A 23952-nucleotide genomic window follows, 5' to 3' on the forward strand; every position below is an offset into this window, starting at 1 on the left:
TCTGGTCACAACACTACCATAAGTCTTTGGATGCTGTTAATGTATTTTCATTGTTCATATTTCACCTACTTTTCTGGATCCCAGATTCTTGGTGTTTTAAGGTCAAGTCTGTTAATCTACTGGTAGCTCTTCGATGAATAGAAGCTGTCCTAATACAAATGGTCACACGTTATGATTAGGTAATACAAGCAACCTGGTCTTTTGGAATACTATTGAACTATACTAAACTATTTAAAAATTAGAATACCAGCCCTTATATTTCCATGGCAAGTCACATACATTATTTCAATCCTCAATAGCCTTTGGAAGTAGGCAGAGAGAAATCTACAGTTGAGAAAAAGATTCAACAAGTAATCGACTTATACACAATCCCCTTCCCAGTAGCCAATGCTAGGTGCCAGGGCTAGATTTTTATTCTTTTGCTCATTCCACTATAATAGGCTGCATGTACACAAGGAAGGAGCCAGCTTGTATTCCAAAATTCAATTTCTTTCTTTCTTCTCTGAACTTTCATAGGTTGCCCATTCCTTCCATCCTCCAGCATAGTGTTGAGCACTGAAAACATAAATCAAATAGTTAGTACTATAGATATTTTCTCCTGCTTTAAAACACAAGGTTGATAGGAACTTCAGAGATAAGAACTGGAGAGGTTTAGAGATGCAATGGCTATTCACCATACTATTTAGACTTTAAGCCTATTTAAAAGATTGTGTTACATTTGAGTAGGATGAAAAGGTAGAGGCTCTTAGTCTCGCTATCCTGCCATTACTAACATGGTAATTAGAAGACATTTTTCAGTAGACTAATAAAAATGTAATACAATAGTCCCCCCGATCCACAGTTTTGCTTTCTGTGGTTTCAGCTACCTGTAGTCAACTGTGATCCAAAAATATTAAATGGAAAATTGCAGAAATAATTCATAAGTTTTAAACTGTGAGCCATTCTGAATAGGGTGATGAAATCTTGCGCTGTCCCACCCAGGTCATCAGTGATCCCTTTGTCCAGCGTGTCCACGCTGTAAACGCTACCTGCCTGTTAGAAACTTAGTAGCCGTCTAGGTTATCAAATCGACTGTCATGATATCACAGTGCTTGTGTTCAAGTAACCCTTTTTTAAATTTTAATATAATAATGTAACCCTTTATTTTAATAATGGCCCCAAGCACAAGAGTAGTGATGCTGGCAATTCGGATTGGCCAAAGAGAAGCCATAAAGTACTTCCTTTAAGTGAAAAGGTGAAAGTTCTTGACTTAATAGAGAAATAAAAAGTCATATGCTGAGGCTGCTAAGATCTGCAGTAAGAATGAATCTTCTATCTGTGAAACTGTGAAGAAGGAAAGAGAAATTCATGCTAGTTTTGCTGTTGCACCTCAAACTACAAAAGTTAATGGCCACAGTGTGTGATAAGTGCTTAGTTGAGATGGAAAAGGCACTAAATTTGTGCGTGGAAGACAGGAACAGAAGATGGGTTCCAACTGACAGTAATGTGTTGTGCCAGGAAGCACTGAGCCCATACAAAGACTTCAGCAAGGGGTCCCCTGAAACGAGTAACACCAAGCTGCTTATTGCAAGTAAGGGATGGATACACAGATTCAGGAATAGTTTTGCACTGAAAGATGCCACATTCACATATCTTTTATTACAGTATATTGTTATAACTGTTCAATTTTCCTATTAGTTATTGTTAATCACTTACTGTACCTAATTTATAAATTAAATTTTATCATAGGTATGTATGCATAGGAAATAAACAGTATATATAGGGCTCAGTACCATCCAGTTTTAGACATACACTGGGGGTCTCGGAACATATCCCCTGCGGATAAGGGGGGACTGCAGTACCTATGAAACATTGCGATACACATTCTTGAAGCCATTTTTATCCTTCATCTACGCACCTGCTAAAGCCCAGAGATATTGCTGTGTCCAGAGCCTTCTTGCTTCTCACTCCAGCTACACACGAAAACACTAGCCTGTCCGATCTGGACGGCTTTGCTTCGTTGTACTTCTCGTGGAAGGCTTTTGGGTTCATCTGGAGAGCTTCACTTACCTCAGCCACTGAAAGAAATGTTAAGAATTTCAATTAAACTTTATACAGTAAATTTTATTGAATAGATTTTTTTTAATGAATCAGTTTAAGACATGTGTCACTTACATGGTATATTGACAGACCCGGGGATTTTTCCATACTCAAGAATTTCCCATTTCTCTCTAACATCAATTAACATAATGCTTTTGGAATTCAACCGGTTTTTAAGTTCCTCATAAGTGACATCTTCAGAAACAGCAGTACAAAAATTGTGGCAGCTTCCTTTTATTGACTTGACACCTGGAAAGAATAAAATAATTTAGGCATCTTCAAAATGCCAAATGGGCAGGCCGGCAGCACCGGGCAAGGAATGCAGCACCAATTTTATATAAAATCTAAGTTGCAGATGCCCAGTTCAGTCTGCTCCGTGCTTTTTTTCCTCTACCCATCTTTTCCACCTCATTTGCTAGTCAGAGGTGTTCTCACCCCTTGCTGTGTGTCCGTGTTCTCATAACATCGTTCTCCTTACTGGCACCAGAACACTTCAAAATGACATCGCTATCAATATCTGGAAAAGGTGGGTCAAAGGAAATTTTCCCCTGGTTCCAGCCAGCTAACTATAATTGACCTTTTTTTTTGACTTTGTGCCGGTGTCATATTCTACTCTCTCCAAGCCCCTTAATTGGAGGAAGCTTGTAAGTATACATTCAGCATTTGGTAACAGAATTGTGCAAATAATTTGTAAATCTTACCCTACTCCGAGTTACAATATAAAGAAAATTTTAATTTCATTTCCCCTTGCAAGAGAAGATAATAAGCCATGTTAGATGTAAGGACCTTACATCTGAAACTACCCTTGTAAGTCTTTTTTCTTTTGAGGAAGATGAGCCCTGAGCTAACATCTGCCACCAATCCTCCTCTTTTTGCTGAGGAAGACAGGCCCTAAGCTAACATCCGTGCCCATCTTCCTCTGCTTTATATGTGGAATGCCCACCACAGCACTGCTTGACAAGCGGTGCGTACAGGCACATGTGCGCACCTGGGATCCGAACCGGCGGACCCAGGGCCACCCAAGTGGAACGGCCGCACTTAACCGCTGAGCCACCAGGCTGGCCCCCGCCCTTATAAGTCCTTAATGGCACTGTTTCTATCTCTATTAAATAATTGAAAACATAATATGGTACTGGATAATAACTCATAAAATAAAATAAATCCACGAGTCCATACTGATGTAAGGATATAATCGAGTAAATAAATAAGTGGGAAGAAGGCATTATTTCAATTGATAAATGTAGAAGAAATGATGGAAACAAAATTATCATTAAGGAAACACCCCAGTAATAACTGTTGCAGGCAAGGACTATTGGTAGCTGCTAGATTTAGTGGGTGAAAATATGATGAGACACGGAATAGTATCTCCCCACCAGATACTTACTAATTACTAACTATCCAATGGAGTGGCAAGTGCTGCCAGCTTGAACCACTTGGAAAAAGATGGAAAACTGACTTTAGATGAGAAGCCTTTACTAAACATCCATTAAAGTTCTACCTGTTGTGAATCCAAAAAATAAAAAAATAACCAATCATTTAAGATCACTTCAGTAGTAATAAGATATGTTGACAACATGTACCCTCTAATATGATGCACTGAGCACAACAGTACTTCCCTAGCATTCTTGCCAAAAAGCATACCCTGAATCTAATCAGAAGAAATGCTCACTCAATCTCTAAAATAACCAGCACTCTTAAAAGTGTCAAGGTCATGAAAGACAAAGACTGTGGAACTGTCACAGATTGAAGCAGACTAAAGAGACACGACAAGTGAATACAATGTAGGATCCTGGATTGGATGTAGGACTATAAAAGCCATCAGTGGGAAAACTGGTGAAATTTAAATAAGGTCTGTGGATTAGTTACTAGTGTTATATCAATATTAATTTCCTGGTTTCAATAATTATACCATGTAAGATGTTGACATTAGGGGAAGTTGGGTAAGTAAGAATAAAGGGAACAACATTTGCTTTTGCAACTTTCCTGTAGGTCTAAAATTATATTTTAAAAATTGAAAAAAACCTGAAAAGATTTTAAAAATAAAAGCAAAAACAAGTTATTAATGTTCGTATTTCACAACAAAATGACCACTATGATAATGCTTCAAAATTTGTTTAAAATATTAAATATATTATAAAGTGAAATTGGTTTAAACCGTGTAAAACTGGTATAGGAAAAGATTTATGGGACCACAATATACCATCCATGAGAATTCAGTATGTGGTAACAGTGATATTTCAGATTAATGGGGAAATTATATTTTATTCAATAAATATGTAGGGCAACAGCTTGCCATCAGGAAGAAACTTTAAGCAGATTATTACCTCATTCCTTACATGTAAATAAATTTAAATTTAAACCTAAAAGTTAATAACTTAAAATAATAGAAAACAAGAGCAGATTATTTAAATTTGGGGATGAGAAGCCCATTCTAAACACAATACAAAAACTCAGAAGTCATAAAGATTTGACCTCATTAAAAATACTAAATTTAGGGGCTGGCCCCGTGGCTGAGTGGTTAAGTTTGCGCGCTCCGCTGCAGGCGGCCCAGTGTTTCGTCGGTTCGAATCCTGGGCGCGGACATGGCACTGCTCGTCAGACCACGCTGAGGCAGCGTCCCACATGCCACAACTAGAGGAACCCACAACGAAGAATAGACAACTATGTACCGGGGGGCTTTGGGGAGAAAAAGGAAAAAATAAAATCTTTAAAAAAAAAAAAATACTAAATTTATATATGGGAAAACCACAGTGAACAATCAGAAAACAAGTGGCAGGCAGGAAGAAGATATTTGTAAAATAGAAACAACAAAAGATGAGTATCAATAAAATAGAGCTCATACAAATAAATAGGAAAAGGACAAAAATCTCAATAGAATAATGGTCAAAACAAGAACAGGGAATCGACATTAGAAATACAAAAGGCCAATAAAATGTGAAAAGACGTCCGATGCCCAATCTCACCACTTATTAAGGAAATGCAAGATTTAAACAAAACTTTAGAATTTTGTCAGATTTGTAAATATTAAAAGGATTGATAATATTGGTGAGGATATGAGAACATTGGTACTCACACATTGTTAGGAGTGCGTAATGTTAAAACCTTTTGAAAGGGAAATTTAGCAGTAGTAACTTTTTAAGTATGTATATCTTTTTTACCTCACAATTTTAGGAATTATCCTACTAGTATTAGCATGAATACATACAAATGTATACATGTATAAATACATTATTTGGCAGCAGTCTCTATAATATTGAAAAATGGAAATTAGCTGGAAGCTTATCAGTAAGGGAATGGTTGTATTACAAGTGGTACATTTATACAACGGAATATTATTTAATGTAGGTTGTCCAAAATATAGTATTAAATTTAAAAAAATTATTGGAGAACACTGTGTATAAGCCAGACATTCCCAAACTTTCTTGGTTCACGATGCCTTTAATATCTTAGTAAATTTTTTGCAGTGCCCATAGGCCAAAATAAATGCCTAGCGGTTCCATTTATTAAGCAGTTAAGAAAAGCCAAAAGTAAGTTCGAAAAACCATATCTTCTTGTAAAAACCATACACTTTAATATTTTCATTTGTCTTTCTCACTGATAGCAAAAATGAACACGTACCTATAATAGTTTAAAAATACAGGTTTCCCAGCCACTCCACTCTAAGGTATGTACCCCCAAAAAATTGAAAACAGGGACTCAACCAGATTCATGTACACCGATGCTCATAGCAGCATTATTCACAATGGCCAAAAGGTGGTAACAACCTGAGTGTTCATCAAGAGAGGAATGGATACACAAAATGTGGCATATACATACAATGGGATATTATTCAGTCATACAAAGGGATGAAGTTCAGACATACTACAACATGAAATTACAACACTGAAAACATTATGCTAAGTGAAATAATCCAGACACAAATGGACAAATATATTATGATTCCACTTATGTGAAATGTCTAGAATAGATACATTCACAGAAACAGAAAGTAGGGTAGAGGTTACCAGTGGTTGGAGGGAGGCGGGATCGGGAGTTATTGCTTAATGAGTACAGAGCTTCTGTTGGGGTGATGAGAATTTTTGAAATAGATAGTGGTGATGGTTGCACAACATTGTGAATATAATTAATGCCAGTGAATTATACACTCAAAACTGGTTAAAATGGTGAATTTTATGTTATACATATTTTACCACAATAAATAAATTTAAAAAATAATACAGGCTTCCTCTTCCTCTTCAGATTTTGACAAGTTGGTGCATTTTTGTCTACAACATTAGATCTTAAAACACCTGGAATCAAATTATTTCTCATTCAACTAGCTGTTTAGTGAATTCCCAGAAAATAAAAGGCCAGCAGCTGAATTTCACACTTGTTGCTGTTCCACATTGTTAGCAATAGGGACACTACGGTAACTTGAAAAATTAGGTTAAACTCAAGATTGTGGCACTTAGCCATTGGGAAACACAATCACAGCGTGTAAGCTGTGTAACTGAATCAAAGATAGTTAAGGTTTTCTTGCATAGTGGACTCATATCAAACTGACTTTTAACCTTCTCTAATTCAGTTATACTCCTCTTGGGGTAGGGAGAGAACACAGTGTGTGATCCATCAGTGAAGACTAGATTTCTAGCCTTTCCCCTGAGCAAAAACCTGAAGCAAGTATGTTCCCTTAATGAGTCAGCTCTCCCAAGCCTCTTAGTGTATGAGCCTCTACTCCTCGCTAATTTTTCATTTAAAGCAATAGTGCATTTTTTTGTACAACATGGCCTCCATGCACTTGTAAATCAGCCACTTCTCAATCAAAGAAACCCTGATCTGTTCCCACACTGAAGACAAACTGGCTGTTTTTATTGAGAGGTGATGTGTGGTTCTCTGGGGCAATTTTCATGAGTCATGCAGACTATGTCTGATTTTCGGCTTTTTGAACCTAATCTTTGAATAAACTCCAATTTTGCTCTTTCCAACTGGTGAATCTAGCCTCACCTGGGTACTCCCTTCAGGCTACATTACAGGGTAGAGTCCAAGCTCCTTAGTATGTAAATAATGCCCTTCATCCCACCTTACCCGGTAACTTACCAAACCTTCTCCTCCGCCACATTCCTCCGCTGCCCCAATTACTCTACCCTCCAGCCTGATCAAAAGTATACATGTGCTCAAACTACATTTTTATGGTTGAAACAGCAGAAATTTCAGAGTCAGATAAACCAGGTTCAAATCCTGGCTGCCCACTTAGTGCTGCAACCCTGGGCAGATCACTCGAACTCTCTGGGACTTAAGTTTCTTATTCGTAAAATGGGAATAATGTTATTTAACCTTTAAAGTTGCTGTGAGGTTTAAATAATCCATACAGTACAAAGAATAAATATTTATTTCTGCCTTTCCTTCATGATTTATGCACACCATTCCTTCTAGAAGGAATATCTTTCTCTCTCCTTTCTACCTGGCACATTCTTACTCTCCTTTAAGACCCAGTTAAATGTAACTTGTCACCCCTTTGATTCAACAATTCCACTTCCAGGTATCTATTCTAGTAAAATACTTGTACATACACACAAAGAGGCATGTACCATGATAATTATGGAAGAACTTTTTATAGGAGCAAAAAATCGGAAACCAAAATATCCATCAATAGGGAACTGTCTAAATAAACTGTAGATACCCATATTATGGAATGTATGCACTGGTTAAAAGAGTTAAAAATGCTGCCATGGAAAGCCTCTGAATACCTAAGGGAGAAAAAATTACAGTAAAGTGTGCACAGTAGGTCACATTATATACATATGATTTATAATATAAATTTATATTATATATATAACATACAGATTATATATGTAGTATTTTTATGTCTACATTTCTTTCTGTATACTCATGGAAAATTGTTTAGAAGGATGTGTACCAAACCACATCTAGGGAGGAGAGCGGCATGGGGAGGGTGTATAAAGAGGGACTTACACTGTGCTTCATTGTTTGTTTTAATATAATGAGAATATAATCATGTATTACTGGTAGACCTTTTTAAATGAAAAAGGCACCTTTTCTCTAACATTTTCTGCAACTCAGGTAGAGCCAGTTCTTTCCACTGCAGTCTCACTCGGCTGGGCTGTCTGTGGTGATTATTTCCTTTGTGTCTGTCTCCCCCCAAAATGGTTGAGCGAACTGCAGCGGCTGTATCCTCACAGGAGGCCTGGCAGATTAGATGCTCAAGAAATGACTGTAGTATAAAGGAAAAACCAATTTGCATTGGTTAAGATGTGCATAGAAAAGCACATCTTAAACTACAGAGTATGTACCAACAGTTAAAACGGAATAAAAACTGGAAGAAGTGGTGCAGAGTGTTACGCCCGGGCCCATGTCCACGCACCCAAAAATAAAAGTTGTTGCTAAAGGAGAGGCAGCAGGTAAAGCAAAGAGAAGGGAGTGAGACCTGCTCTGAGTTCTAGATCTAATGCTTCCACTAACCACCTTCACTTCTCTGGCTTCTGATTCCGTCTGTAAAGTCAGGGGCGGTACTTTTCTGGCTCTAACGTTGTAATTCTACGTGACTGCTCCGTCAAGCTATGAGCCATGCTCTCTCGTCGGTCACATGTGTAACTCACAAGCCTGGGCTACTCATTGTGGCTCTCCCAGGCCGGAACTGGCCATCTGGCTCGTTTTTCCGAGTCCCGAATTGACCTTCATGGCTCAGTCAAGCATCAATACCCTTATACAAGCCTTCCCACGCGAGCTCCCATGAGCAATGTTTACCCCTCTCCCTGCGTCCCCGAGGGCAGCCCCAGACCCCAGTAGTTTGGGATCTGCAGGAACAAGAACTGCAAATAGGTGTTACAACCCCAGGTACCAAGAGTAATGGATCTGACTTTTAAGTGGAAGCCTAAAGAATCGAGCAACCCTAATGCCATCCCTTCCCCGGTGCTCCAGGTTAGGTGCTCTTCCTTTCCCCAGGGACCACCGAGCTCACCCCAGAGCGCAGAGTCGGCGGACCCGAGGATCGCCCAGCGCGCACTCCAGAGCAGCAGCCGCAGCGGCACCATCGCCAGCCAGCTCGCGCCCGTCGGTCACTGACCACTTCCTCCTCCGGCCCGTCTTCCTCCTCCTCCGGCCGCCGGGCCAGCCGAGCCGGGCTCTTGAGCGCCCTCCAGCCAGGCGCCGGCCGGACCGGGTAGTGCCACAAGGCGGAATCGCTGACCAAAACGAGCCCTGCTTCATAGCAAAATCATTTGGAAAGAAACTAAGGGCTGGGCTTGCCTTTTTGGTTTTATTATTTTTTCATGGAGAGACAAAGTTTAAAAGTGGAAAGTAGAATATATGCCAAATACAATATTTAAAGATTTAAAGTAAATACATTTCTCTAATTTACTTTATAAGAGGATTCTCAGATTGGATTAAGGCAAACTACATGGACATTTTTCTGACTTGCTCTTAACTTCAATAGCTGGTTCAGTTGATGTCAGCATTAAGATAATCTCGTGCTTTCATCTTTTCTCCTCAACTTGATATTTGCGTATACGATGATAGCTTTGTCAGGGTTAGGTCCAACTATTTTATAAAATACGTTGGATTCCAATTGCTACTGTAACAAATTACCACAAATTTAGTGGTTTAAAACAGTACAAGTTTATTATGTACAGTTCTGTAGGTCAGAAGTCTCACTTGGCTAGAATTAAGGTGTCAGCAAGCCTGTGTTCCTTTTGAAGGCTCTATGGGAGAATTTCTTTACTTATCTTTTGCGTCTACTAGAGGCTGCCTGCATTCCTTGGCTAGCGGCCGTTTTCCCCATCTTCAAAGCGAGCAGTTTAGTATCTTGAAAGCTTTCTCCAACTCTGACTTCTGCTTCTGTTGTCATATCTCCTTCTCTTCCTCTGACCCTTCCATCTTCCTTTTATAAGGACTTTTGTGGCTACATTGGGACCGCTCGGATAATTCAGGATAATCTCTCTATCTTAAGAACCTTAATTTAATCATATCTGCAAACTCCTTTTGCCATGTAAGGTATCATATTCCCAGGGTCTGAGAATTAGAACATCTTTTTTGGAGGGCATTATTCAGCCTACCACGTAAAGTTTCTTATTATCTTGTTTTTAATTTATTCTTGACTTAGTTCCCAAGTATAATGAAAGCTGTATTCAACCACATATTGATTCACAGTGAAAAATTAAAAATTAATTTCTAAATGGCATTATTAAAGTATGTGTCCAAGGAATAATTTCATTAAGCAGTTTTCCATAATTTAATAAAATCACTTCAGATTTCCATATCAATGACATTACTTAGAACTGTTTTTCCAAATCATTTGGAGCTTAACCTCATCTCTGTGTAATTTATTTTGTATATTAACTTTGAACTAAGATGTCATTATATATTGTAGATTCCTGTAGTCTCCGTGGCATCCCCAAACTGTTCAGAATATGCCTCATGACCCACAGGTAGTATGGACACTCATATGCAGACAACGTACTTGGCCTCAATGAATCACATTTAATCTGATTTACACTTTTGCAAGAGCGTGTGTTACTAAACAATTCTTTTTCCAATGTTCATGACTAAGTGCTTGAGAAATATGTTTCTGTGGGACTTTTCCTTTTTCTGAAAAGACGACTGTGTCCTCCCATACCTAGCACAATGCCGAACTTGGTTAATTTGAGAGTCCTTAGAGCAAAAAAAGACCTTGTCGAAAGAGAGTCTTCATCACTGCTCCTTGGACAAGCGTCCAAGTTCTTCCTTCAGAGAGAGTCAGCAAGGCTTACAGTGGGACCAAAGGGAGAGAAATAGTTTAACTCCTCTGGGGAAGTTCTACTAGTGCTGAGTTGATAGGAATCATTAATTCTCAAACAACTCATTTTATTTTTTGCCATAATGCCAGTGAAAGGCAATTGGAAAGAGGAGACCTATCCCATTTCTTTCTAAATCCACTTTAAGCCCCCAGATATTAGAGAAATCAAATGAAGAATTAGGAAATATATTGCCTTTCATGCAACTTTTTTTCAAAAGACTTTCTATCAAAATTTAAAATGAACATCTGTTGACTTAGCATCTCCACTGGTAATAGTCCATCTGCTGAAAATATTTGCACAGGTACGCAGAGATAAATGCCACACAAACAGGGCACTGATTGGGAAAAAAGGATACATCCATTCACGCCAGTCCTAAACAACTAGTGAAGAGAATTAGGCTAAGGTGGAGATATGTCCAAGGCGTACGAAGCAAAAAAAATCAAGCTATAGAATAGAATGTAGACTGTAATCTAATCTGTGTTCCCTTTTAGCAAAACGTAATCATATGAGAATATGGTACAAATTCATATTGCATATGCAAAGAAAAAAGACATGCAAACTTGAGCAAATCTAAATAACTTGCATACTAAGTTGTATTGCAGTAAAAGGGTTTTTTTTAAATGTATCACGTATTGGAATCCAATTTATGGTAAAAAAAAAAGGAGAGGATTGAATTAGAATATGGAAATTTAGGTTCTCTTCCTCATAAAAAGAAATTTAGGAACCATGCAAACTACCATACAATGCTGAAATTTTTCTTGAAAATGACAAAATTCCGGAGCTATCTTCATTTCCAGCAGATGTATCCTTAGCATGAACAAAGTCTCCAGAGATGGCAATCTCCATTCCAAAACTTGGCTTGAGTTAGGGAAAACTGTCTAGCACTAAGTTTTTATTTCTGATGTTCTTCAAATTTTTTATCTTTTCACTTAATTGAAAGTAAAATTTACTATTTGATGGATTCTTCAAAGGAAGGAAATAATTTTTAAATGGTACCCAGTATGTATATTTTTAATATTATCTAATGTTTAATGTTTAATGTTATTGCAAAAACATTTGACAAAATATCATTGAAAATACAAATTTGCTTACGATCAGCTGTGTATATATTTCAAATAATGCTAAATATCTTAATTTTACCATCATTGTTCTGCCAGGAAATGTATGGAATACTTTGCTAAGCTATAGGCTATATATATATATATCTCTTTTAAATTTTTATCCTGTATTTTTTAAGATACACTGTTTATTGTAAAAGTAATTGATATCTTTTGACTCGTAATCCAGGGGTCTATCCATAAGGTCACACCTGTCCCCTGGCTGTAGAGTTGTGAAACATCGCACCACTTGCAGCGCTTATCCGTAACTAGTGTTGCTTGAGATCTCATCAAACAAAATATTCTCAAATCAACTGCTTTCACTGAACATTTGCAACGCGAAGACCACTTTAACAGATAATTGAGCTTCGAAGAGGTATAGGTGTAGGTCAAGAAATTTCCTATCTAGTAAGGAAGTGAGAACGACAAGTAAGACAACAGTATTGAAAAAATGAAAGGTAATACATGATGAACGCCAGATGTGACTTTATTGTACCGAAGAGTGTGGGGAAAGGGAGGAAAGTGGGAAGCTGTCCCGCCAGGCGCCCAGCAACAAGTGGGGCTTAATCTCGACTCTGGGAAGACCTGAGCGGCGCACTCCAGGCCACTCCTCGGATCCAATTTGGAGTCCATTGCTATCATTCTAACACGAGCAGGGGCCTATCCAGATCTGCCAAAGTAGATAACGCAGGCGCGCCGCGGGCCGGCCCTGCCCCGTCCACGCCCCACTCCCAGGAGCGCGGCCCCGCGGGGGGTGGTCCTGAACCCGCCAGGACTTGGGGGCGGGCCACGAGGCCACGCCCATGCCGCCCCGGGACGGCCGCGCAGGCGCAGTCGCTTCTGGTTGTAGACGCGGCGGCCCGGCCCGGCCCGGCGGGGTGAGTCGGGGGTTCGCTGCTGGGGTCGCCGCAGAGTCTCCTGCTTCGTTACCGCGAGCCTGGCCCCTTGTGGCGTGACGGACCAGGGAGAGAGGCTCCCTACGCCCCCTCGCCTTCCCGATCCCTGGGGGCGCCGGGCGCTCACCGAGGGCCGCGTGAGCGCGACCGGGACGGCCCGGTGCCTGAGCGGCGGCGGGAGGAGCCGGGGTTGTCGCGGCGGGAAAGGGGACGCCGGGGAGGGGCCCGGGTCCGCCTCATCGTGACCGAGGCGCGGCGGCCCGACACCCTCTGGTGCTGTCTCCTTGCAACTCGTTTTCTCTTCCGAACCTTTGGATGTTTTTGTCAGTGACGGAAGGAAGCGTGTCTAACCACGGGGTTCTGGCAGCATCGCGTACTGTTAGGTGCTCTGGAGGTCCCAATCCCCATCCACCACTCACTGGCTCCGGGACCTCTGCAAGTCACTTAACCTCTGTGTGTCTCAGTTTCTTCAAGGGTAAAGTGGGGAAAATAATAGTAACCTGTCTCATAAGACGGTTTGAGGATTAAGTGAGTTGGTGTCTTTAAAGTGCTTAGAACCGAGCGTCAGGCACAGCAAAAGTATGTAAGTGCTGTTCATCTTTTTGAGCCCGGCATTTACAAGGAGAGTTGTGTCCCTCTCCTACCTCCGCCGAAAATAATTGCTCAGGAGTCCAAGAGTAGGAGAAAAATACGTTTTCTTTTTTGAGAATATGGGCTTTTGTTTGTACAGTATGTTTAAAAAAAATTAAACATTTCCAAGCAACTTAGTTGCACATCCTGCGTTAGAGAAAAGACATGGTAGAGTAATGCTGAAGTTGAAAATGGAAAAGTTTTGTTTGGGAAACCACGTGAGAAAAATGACCAGGACTTATTTGTGCTGAAAAGGGTTCACATGGGGTCTGAGACTGCTATCCTTAGAAAGGTCAGTTTGCAAGGTTAACCTTTGTTTGGCATCTGGGAACAATATTGTTTATACCAAAGTTACCAGCCCACATCAAAATCCTGGGCCTGGGAGTCTAATGGGCTTCCCTGGGCAGAAAGGTCGCACAGACATTGCTGGATTTTCCTTATTGGGGGAAGAGTGTGCTCCATGTGACCCCTCCTGGGAGGGAGAGAATATAAGGAAGCCTGGGTATGGGTTCCTCCATGGTTTGCCTGTTTCTTTTTCCATTATGGTCAAGCTTTATGTCCATACTACATTGCTGTGATAAACGTTAGCCACGGAGTAGAACTATCTGCTGAGTCCTGATGAATCTTCAAATGTAAACTGGTCTTGGAACCCCCTAGACACAATATTGATGATAGAAAGTATTTGAAGCTCTAATAATTGGACTGTTATTTTGTCCTTTTTGGCCTTAAAGGGAAATTGAAAAAGAAAACTGTCCAGATAAGTGATTGCTAGGTGGTGGGTTACTGTCCAAAATGATTCTGTGTGTTTAGACTTACTGCATGTCAGCAGAGTCCCTGGAAATTGACTCCACATTGCTGAGTTAGGTTGGAGTCATTGTTTTTGAAAAAAGGCACAAGTCTTTTACAAATTGCAGGTCAAATACCTGGTTCTTTTTGTTATTCTGCCAGCACTATCTATGTGTTAATGCTCATCTTTATCAAGAATTTCTGTGCAGTCAGGGAGAAAATATGAACAGTTTCTCATGGGCCGTTTTTCCTGGATTCTATTAGTTATGTCTGTCTCTTTTCAGAACATCAAGTTAAAATAGTTTGAGGTAATTTTGTAAGTTCGCATGGAAAGATCAGATTTGCCATCTAAGTATGTCTCTCTTCTCTCAATGAAGTAGAAGGCTAGCTTATATTTGGAGGAGTAGGGAGATGGGGGCGTGGGAGGTTTGGGAGAGTGAAAAAGGTTTCCTGTGGCTGTGTGAGGAGTAGGTCAGCTGACCGGGAGGTAAGAAGATAGTGGGGTGTCTCGATCCATTTGAGATTGTGATTATAAATTTAGTGGACCCAATCTGCTCTCTTACGAGACTTTCTCCAGCCTATTTGGAAGTGGATATCCATGGTTAATTGGGTGCATCTTGGATTGGGGTTCTGGTAGAGGCATGATACGGCAGCGTTAAGGCTGTGCACACATACTCTCTTCTTTCTGGGTACATGATAAGGTTGCAGTCTTTGTACACCAATCCCCCATGTCTACTCGAAGTTAAATCTGGCCATATGACCTGCTTTGGCTAGTGCAAATACGAGCAGACATGACAGGTGTCACTTCTAAGTGAAGCTTGAAGAACCAGCACTCCATGTGCCACTTCCCCTTCTCCCTGCCCTGCAGTAGTGATCCTGGAAGCACTTGTGGAGATGCAGCCACTTGTCAGCCTGGGCACTAAAGGAAAACAGGAGTGGCTGATCAAGCAAGTAGGAAGAACTCAAAGTTGTGATCAGAGCATAGAATACTTGAATTAGTGATTTTGCAAGGTGGAACTGTAGGGGTAAGTGGGTGAGGAAGTTTGGAGGGAGAGGGCAGTGAGAAATAAAATGGTCAAGGAACTCGAGACCTTGTGCATCTCTGTAACCCCGAAGGCCTCAACTGCAGTTTAGTTCATTACTGATGACCCTTGAACTTAAAGAAATGGCCCTTAAGATGGCAAACTCAGAAGCTCCCTTATGTGGAACATGGTATGACTAAATCAAGATTCAGAATTTATTATTGAATTGAAAGATTCTTCCACCTTGATCAATAAAAGCAAATAAACAAATAACCATGAAAATTACAGTGTACTTTAGCCATGGAACAGGATGATATTAGATAGGATTTAGGCTAAGCTACTGTAAAAGATGGGAAGAAAGGGTAAAGATTAAAAGATACTAAAGTGACGTAACCAATATAAAGTAAAAACCTTGATTGAATCCATCCTGATTCAAAATCAAGTATAGAAGGCACTTTTGGGTCAGCTGAAGAAATTAGAATGTGATGGGATATGAGATGATGTTAGGGAGTTATTGTTACTTTTCTTAGATGTGATTACACAGGAGAATGTCCTTATTCTTAAAAGATATGTGCTCTCTGCAACTTACTTTCAAATAGTTCAGCAAAAACAAACATACTCATATACATGTATATAAATGTCTATGTACACATTGATATTTAGATAGAACAAATACAGCAAAATGTTCTAGATGTGGAATCTAGGTAGTACATAGGTATTCATTATACGTTCTTTAACCTTTGTGGAAGTTTAAAATTTTCATAATAAAAAAGTGGGAAAAAACCTGCAAAGAAATGCAATAGCTTAAAAAGATAGAAATTTATTTCTCTTTCAGTAGTGCAGGGCGAGGTCATATAGCACGGGTGGGGTGGCTCTGCTGTGCTTGGCACATGGCTTCCATCCCTGGTCCATTGTGACTTTTCGAGATCCTACTATTTCCTAGCTAGGGGAGCACGTGAACCAGAAGCAGCACTTACTCCCTTAGGCAAACTTTAGTTTTTTCGTTCATCTAGACATCAGATATCTAAGGAGTAGTTGGTAAAAGTCAAATGTAATGTGCCATTTGTATATTAGTTTAATAAAGATTTCTTTGGTTTTAGCTAATGTTCTTCTCTTCTTCCTCCATTGATTTACTAGACCAATTAAAATTGAAGTCATTTCAATGTTAATATGTATTAAAATTTTAATTTTGAGGCTTAAAGTGTATTCATTTTCTTCCCCCAACCTTTTCAGTAAATAACAGATGCGGGTGAAGGAGCCATCCAAAGCTTTACCTGAGAAAGCCAAAAGAAGTAAAAGGCCTACGCTACCTCATGATGAAGACTCTTCAGATGACATTGCTGGTAAATTGTGATGTCTGTCATCCCAACAGCGTTGCAAAAAAGAAATGACAATATATGTTTTTAATTAATAAATCTTATGCTCTTTATTTTTCACCATTTTCTGCATGAACTTGAAAATCAGCTTGTCTAGTTCCAAAAAAATCCTAGTGGTATTTTTAGTGAGACTTTGTTTAGTTTATAAAGTAACTTAGAATTGGCATCCTCGTTGTTCTGTTTCTCATGACCTGTTAAAACCAAGCCTGCTGGCCACTGAGATTGGCAGATGACCCTGGGGAGCTGCCGGCTTCAGGGCTTGCTTTTCTGTTTAGCCTCTTGCCTTCCATTTTGGCCTCTGAGAATTTTCCTTATTTTCTTACCAGTTCAACTCGCCATTTAAAAAGATATTTTCAATATATTATTTCCATTTTTAAGTGTTTTTAACTTGGATATTTTCAGGATAGCTAGATTGCTGTATTGAAGGAAGTGTGAATTATACCTTTAAATATTTGTTCTATTTTGTTATATGGTTTTTTCAGGGATTCTGATTATTCTTATCTTAACTCTCCTTTGCCTGTCTTCCATAGTTATCATTTTTTCTCAAGTCCTCTAAAACTCCTATTTCCTTTTCATTTTGCTTGCTGTTTTCATTTTTATCCTTTACTGTCTTTTCAGCAGTGTCGGTTTCATCTTACGCTCTTTTCGCTTTGCCTTCATTTTTGTGGTTTTATTATTTTTTTCTTCCACTTCTTTGCTGAACTCTGCCGGTCACCTCCTACTGTTTTGCCACTTAATGCTTCTGTTTTGTGCTTTTATTTCATGGCAGTGACTGCTGTGCCATTTGTTTTTCCTTTTCCCTCCTTCCTTTTGCTTATATTAACAGCATAGAATTTGCGGCTTTGATTACTCCTTCTTTTTTTTTTTTTTTTAAAGACTTTATTGTTTCCTTTTTCTCCCCAAAGCCCCCCGGTACATAGTTGTATATTTTTTGTTGTGGGTCCTTCTAGTTGTGGCATGTGGGATGCTGCCTCAGCGTAGTTTGCTGAGCAGCGCCATGTCCACACCCAGGATTCGAACCAACGAAACACTGGGCCGCCTGCAGCGGAGCGTGCAAACTTAACCACTTGGCCACCAGGCCAGCCCCTGATTACTCCTTCTTTGATGTCGGGTTGCTTTTCTTGGGCCAGTTAGTTGAAGAATATTTGTGGAAGCAGGAGGACCAGAGCACTCTTGAGCCCTAAGTGGAGTTTTGAGTTTGAGCTCATTTAGCCCTTACTTATTTCCAACCAACAGGATTATACAGCTCTGGGGTTTTTCAGAATCCAAAGTCTCTCTTCTCCTCAAGTGTGACAGAGACGAGACTGTTTCCTGCAAACATGGCTTGCTTTTTTGTTTCTCCCTCAGTGAATGAGAAATTCCCTTCTTTTACTTCTTCTCAAAACAAAATTGGATGGAGGGGAGCTCCTGCCACTGTAGCCGATTGAGCACAGAGACTGAGTTTTTGTTCCATGACTGCGAAGCACATGTTGTTCCCTGTGGCATCTATAGCTGCATGTTCTCTCTGTCTCCTTCTGTGGGCTCCCCTGTTTGATCTCCGCTGCTTTGAGGTGGGAGCCCTTCCACTTCGTTTGTGACTTGGGGCTTTAGCTGTTTCCTGGTTTCTCTGAAAATGAACTTTGTATTTTTGTTTCCTGTTCTTGTTGCTCTTAGATAATTTCTGGGAGGAGAAAAGGGGAAGTGTTGATTTTATGTCCCTATTTGTAAACTTTAAGACCTCCATGTAAATTTTTTGTTAGTATTTAAATGGAAAACATGGAGATTTTTATTGTTTTTGATTTGTTAATGTGAAGCAACTATGGACTTGAGTACATTTTTATACTTTTCTTCAGGACTCTCTACAGGATGTATTTGTCAGATGAAATTTAGACAGTTACATGCTTAAACAAGTTACAGAAAACTGCCAAAATTTACTTATTAACAGAGAAGGAAATTTTTTTACATTCCCCCCCCCCCCCAAAAAAAAAAAACATCGTGAATACTGCTTAAACTCTGGTTAGCTCTTGTAGGTAAACTTCAAACTTTTAATTTACTTATACTTATAAAAAGTCTACGTGGTTGAGACATTTAAAAGCTAGTAGATTTCATTTAGGGGCCTGGGACCTTTTTATCTTGAGTTCACTTATCTCTGAATTTATTAACAGTTTCAGTTTTATAAGTCTGAATTATAGAATCAGAGAATGGTTAAGTTGTACCCTGGCCAGATCCTACCCCAGAAACGGTAGAAGGTGTGTGGAATGATTTTACCCTCAGAATTTTAAAATATAAAAACTCCAACAAAGCAGTGACATTTGGTAAGCCATTTCTCGGTTCTGTACCTGCGTAGTCATTTATCAGTCTTCCCCTGAACAGCCCTTTCTTTAATGGCTTGCATCCTTGCTTTTCAAATGTAGGACTTCAGAATGAGTCCTTTTATGACTGTTCTTTTAACTTATTCATGGTGTAAAATTAGAAGTTTTAATCTTCCATCAGACTTACATATTATTTTTGTTGAAATTATATTTTACTATAAATAACGTGTCAGGATCATAGTCTTAGTCTTCAGGATGAAATGAAACTAATGCTTAGCCTCTCCCTAGTTAACTAGTAGGTGAAAAGGAGTGCTTTGCATTTGGAAAGGGAGGTGGAGAAGGTTGAAATGTAAACACTCCTGTTTCCCTCTTCAGGTTACTCAGTCTCTTTGTTTGTCGTTTGATTTTGGCAGGTAGTTACAGGTTTGGTGTTTGGGATATTTGAGGTGGAGAAATTGAAGTGTTCAGGTATTTGGGAGAAATGGAAGTGTCATTGTGCCCTCGGAAGAAGAATATGGTTATTTGAAGAATCAAAAACAATTTGCTCATTTTGGCCATTTGTCTCCACACAATGGGAATCTGTTATAAAAAATAATTAAAGACCATGCAAAATGGTTGGTATTTGGGAATATTCATTAAGGAGAGTTCTGAGAATTCTTGTTCCTGTAAATTATGCTATTTTTTGTTCTTCTCTCTCCTTCCTCCCGACAATGATGAAAACAGCATCATAGCAGAGCCAGTCGATATGAAAAGATTTTACGTGTGTATCTTAATGGAAATACATTCAAAATGCTTGACACATAGGAGTAGCTGCTCAGTAAATAATATCCTTTATTTTATTTACTAAACTTTTTATTTTTGAACTAATTTTAGATTCACAGGAAAGTACAAATTATATACAAGGAGGTCTCATTCACCCTTCACCCAACCTCTCCTGATTTAACGTCTTGTATTTCTGTAGTACAATATCAAACCCAAGAAACTGACATTAGTACCATCCTTAGAGCTCATTCAGATTTCACCAGAAATACGTGCACTCGTGTGTGTGTAGCTCTGTGCAGTTTTGTTACATGTGAGCTTTCTATAACCACCACAGTCAGGGTACTTGACTGTACATCACCGTCTGAGTGCTACCCGTTTATAGCCACACCCCCTGCTCCCCATCCATAGCCCCTGGCAACCACTAATTTGTTCTCCACCTCCATAACTGTGTTATTTCACAAATGTTTTATAAATGGAATCGTGCAGTATGTATCCTTTTGAGTTTTGATTTTTGAATGTCTGTGCTTTTTAGTTACAGCATTTTAATGTTATTGTTGACTTTTGCTTACTGATGGTAGCACTTTGGTTTAGCAAAGAAAATGTTCAAATGTTGTTTTGTCTTATTCAGTAGGTTTCACTTGCCAACATGTAAATCTTGCTGTCAGCGTGAATCATGTGAAAAGAGCAATAGCTGAGAGTCTGTGGTCAGTTTGCTCAGAATGTTTAAAAGAAAGAAGATTCTATGATGGACAGCCAGTGCTTCTTACTGATGTCTGGTTGTGCCTCAAGTGTGGTTTTCAGGTGAGAAAAGTGTTTTTTTATGTGTGAGTCTGTCTTGAATATTTTCCTTAAATGCCTACTGTGAGTTGGACTATGGGTAATGCTTAGGACTCAAGATAAATTTATTTCATGTTTAGATAGAGCTCTCCAAGCCTGAGATTAGAAATGTTTAAAGTAAAGTAAAAGGTGTGTTATGTTCAGAAAGTAACCATGACTGGTTTATAAATACTTTGAAAGGGACTCCAGCCTATTTACAGTAGTTCTCATATCTGGACCTGCCTTTACCGATTTGTGTTTACTTAGGAAATGGATCCTAGTTTTTTTCATCTTTTTAGATTCATTTCTCTCTCTCTGAAAAAGGATTCTTCTTCTTCTTTTATTTTTGCAAAATAATTTCTCTGAACAGCTTAGAAGCTATTGATACCTATAATAAAGGAATTTTTAAATAAAATCAAAAGTATACACATGTTTTTAAAATAAGAGGAACCTTTATTATCGTGTGTAGAAAGTCCGGAAGTCGGGCCACTTCAGAGTTAATTAATTCAATGGAAAGAACATTAAAAACTGAGGTTTCTTCCATTTTTCTGCTGTGCCATCCTCAATGTCATGATTTCAGGATGGCCAAAGATGTTTCATGCATTATGTATCACACAGCAGTCCCCAAAGTTCAGAAAGAGGACAAAAAGTACATCCCTCCCCTGTGTTCTTTTTTAAAATATGTAAAACTTTCCCAGAAACATCCATTAGACTACCCCTCACGTCATGTGGACTGGAATTGCATCTCATGTCTTTCCTCATGTGGAGAGGGAAATTACTGTGGCTGGTCTGAGTCTCGCCAGTTCTCGTGGGTTGGGTGGAGGCGTGTACAGTATAGGAAATGTGTGGATGGGGGAGGGGCAGTGCTGGCCAGGAGGATGCTCAGTGTCCTGCCGTGCTCCCGACAGACCGTGTGTGCATTTTTAAATGAGAGGGAGATGAACTTGGCTCATGATTGTTTTAGGTAAACACTATATAACACAAACCAAGTTAGCTTCTTTTGCAAGAAATTGAATTCACTGAGAATCTATATTTCTTTCTGAAACTTTTCCCTCCTACTTGAAATGAAAAACAAAACTTTTTCAGTGTAAGTTTGAGTTACGATTTAAATAATATGAAACAAACTTATACGTAAGTCATACAAATAACATTCTGCTCATCTCTAGGGATGTGGTCAAAGCTCAGAAAGCCAGCATTCAATGAAGCACTTCAAGAGTCAGAGAACGGAGCTTCATTGTATTATAATTAATCTGAGCACATGGACTATATGGTAAGTTAGATTTTGTTAGGACTGGTGTCCGCAACAAAAAAATCTCTTTTTCTTCGAGCTTTACAAGGTAAAATATTTAAAGATGTTATACCAGCCTACGATTTTTAGCCTGAACACAACCTATGGGATAATTTAAGAAAATTAACGTTACACTTGAATATATAATTTAAATAAAAAATTCAGTCATCCCTCTACTTTTCTTTAATATTTTCTTTGTACAATAAAGAAAAATTCTCGCTAGTTGATTTTTCATGATGAACTTGCTAATACAGAATCCCAGAGTTCTGGAGGAGGAGGGAGCTTCAAGCAGTCAACTGGTTTGGTGATTGTCTGCAGGGGAGGGGGAAAGCCTGGGCATATGTAGTTTGTAGAAACTTCTCAGGTGATTCGGCTTCACCCTGGGCGGGAACCAGGTCCAGTTCTCTCATTTTAGTATAAGGACACTGAGTATCCTTTACCTTTTTGTGGTTACAAAGTAGAAATCCAGGCACTAAAGCAAGTCTTTGATTCCCTAGTGTCTTGCCAGCATACCAGACTGCTTCAGTTGTGGAAGTGGACATTGTATCGAAAAGCTTTCCTTCTGTAATTTACAACAAAAATTTTCTAACTGGAATCTATAGACTCGTAGGGTTCCTTGAAGGAATTTTCAGGGGCTTTCAAGTTTTTTTAAAGACAGAAATATTTTAACTTTGTGTTTTCATTTCAGGGGTCTAAAATTGATGTAAGGATATTTTGGTTTATATCCTCATCTTATGATTTAGTTCAGCCACAGGGTTGGGTGCTTGCTGCATTTGTGTTTTTGTCGTTGTTGGCCCCAAGTAATAGTACTGGGGAGAATGAGGACAGAACAGAGGGGATTTAATAGGTAAGTGATGCATTGAAGCCAAGGGAGAGCGTATGATGCCATAGTGTGGCAGCTCAATGAACATTTCTCTGTAGTCTGAAGAGAGCACTGATCTCAAACTATGGGGAGCATCAGAATCACCAGGAGGGCTTGTTAAAATAGATTGCTGGATCCCAGACCTAGAGATTCTGATTTAGTAGTTCTGGGGTTAAGCCTAGGAATTTGCATTTCTAACAAGTTCCCAGGTGTTGCCAATGCTGCTGGTCTAGGGACCACAGTTTGAGGACCACTGAAATAGAAAAGGTGGTGGGAGCAGTGAGTGTTACCTGGTAGGACAGGCTCATCTCAAGTGAATGTGTGTTGGAACTTCTGTGTAGCTCTTAGGACCATAACTGTGATATGAATCATGATTGAACTTCAGCAAAAAAGCCTTAGCTAGCATCATAAATTAGTCTTGTTAGTTTTAACTTAATTGATTTTGTAATTTTGTTTTTATATTTAATTGTATAATTTTTCTTTCATAGTTATATAGTTACAGAGATAATGAATTTATTGAGTTTTGTAGTAGATGTATTAGATTTATATTACAATGAAAATAAGTTGCATTTGGAGGTCTGTAGAATTACTTTCCTCTTAAAAGGAAGAAATTCAAGTTTGTCATATGCATTTATAGAAATTTAAAGGTTGTGGCTATTTTCTTCTTCCCATCCAATTCTTAAACCTTAAAAAGTTTAACAATTTCAGTAGAAAACTTCAGTGGTTTGGATTAAAGAGAAGGCTAGCCCAAACTAAAGAAAAACGTGAAAAACCTAAAAAAGAAAGACGTATTGTAGATTTGATAATTTAATCTTCGCTGACGAAGTGTTGCTAAATGGTGGATTTAATCCTGCTTTAACAGATGAGTATGCACAGTGGTTTCTTACCTCTGACTTCACGTCAGATTCTCACAGGTGGAATTTGAAAAACCCACAGGTGCCAGTGGTCCCCTAGTAGGTCAGGGTTCTGTAGCTTTAATTTCCATAGGTGAGTCTTATGCCTAACTGGGGCGAAGAGGCACTGATTTAACACTTAAAGTTAACATATACATGAGTGCTTTTAAAGTTCTCAAAAGTTTGTTGAAAGAAGGTTAAACATTTCCCCTGTACGCATAATATATTACTGATTTTTGAGCCCTCCTGTGTGTCAGTTTCTCATCTGTAAAAGGAACTGTACTTCTCTAAAGCTGTTTATTTTTTAAATGATAATACTTTTTTTGATTATTGTGAGGAATTAAACGAGAACATGCATGTAAAGCCCTTAGAACAGTGCCTAG

General features: G+C 39.1%; 2 protein-coding genes across 4 annotated transcripts in view; one reads left to right on the forward strand and one right to left on the reverse strand.

Moving 5' to 3' along the window:
* Window positions 1–356: 356 nt before the first annotated feature.
* TSTD3 (thiosulfate sulfurtransferase like domain containing 3) lies at window positions 357–9173 on the reverse strand. The gene is made up of 4 exons (XM_046675518.1): window positions 9038–9173; window positions 2155–2328; window positions 1898–2057; window positions 357–555 (listed from the first exon to the last, which is right to left on the reverse strand). Exons 1-4 carry the CDS (start codon window positions 9108–9110, stop codon window positions 483–485), a joined length of 480 nt encoding a protein of 159 aa, XP_046531474.1. The 5' UTR covers window positions 9111–9173; the 3' UTR covers window positions 357–482.
* A 3129-nt stretch (window positions 9174–12302) lies between these two features.
* Window positions 12303–23952, forward strand: part of USP45 (ubiquitin specific peptidase 45) — a 66307-nt gene continuing 54657 nt past the window's right edge. For 2 of the 3 annotated variants that reach the window (XM_046675621.1, XM_046675623.1), the window contains exons 1-4: window positions 12781–12825; window positions 16515–16624; window positions 20339–20511; window positions 21693–21796. In XM_046675621.1, coding sequence (XP_046531577.1) covers window positions 16525–16624; window positions 20339–20511; window positions 21693–21796 — 377 coding nt within the window. In that variant the 5' untranslated portion in view covers window positions 12781–12825; window positions 16515–16524. Of the gene's footprint in view, window positions 12406–12780; window positions 12826–16514; window positions 16625–20338; window positions 20512–21692; window positions 21797–23952 lie in introns of those variants that run through there. The other variant, XM_046675622.1, reaches the window with a different exon arrangement.

The sequence above is a fragment of the Equus quagga genome, chromosome 11 (genome assembly GCF_021613505.1).
Source record: "Equus quagga isolate Etosha38 chromosome 11, UCLA_HA_Equagga_1.0, whole genome shotgun sequence".
Lineage (NCBI taxonomy): Eukaryota > Metazoa > Chordata > Mammalia > Perissodactyla > Equidae > Equus > Equus quagga.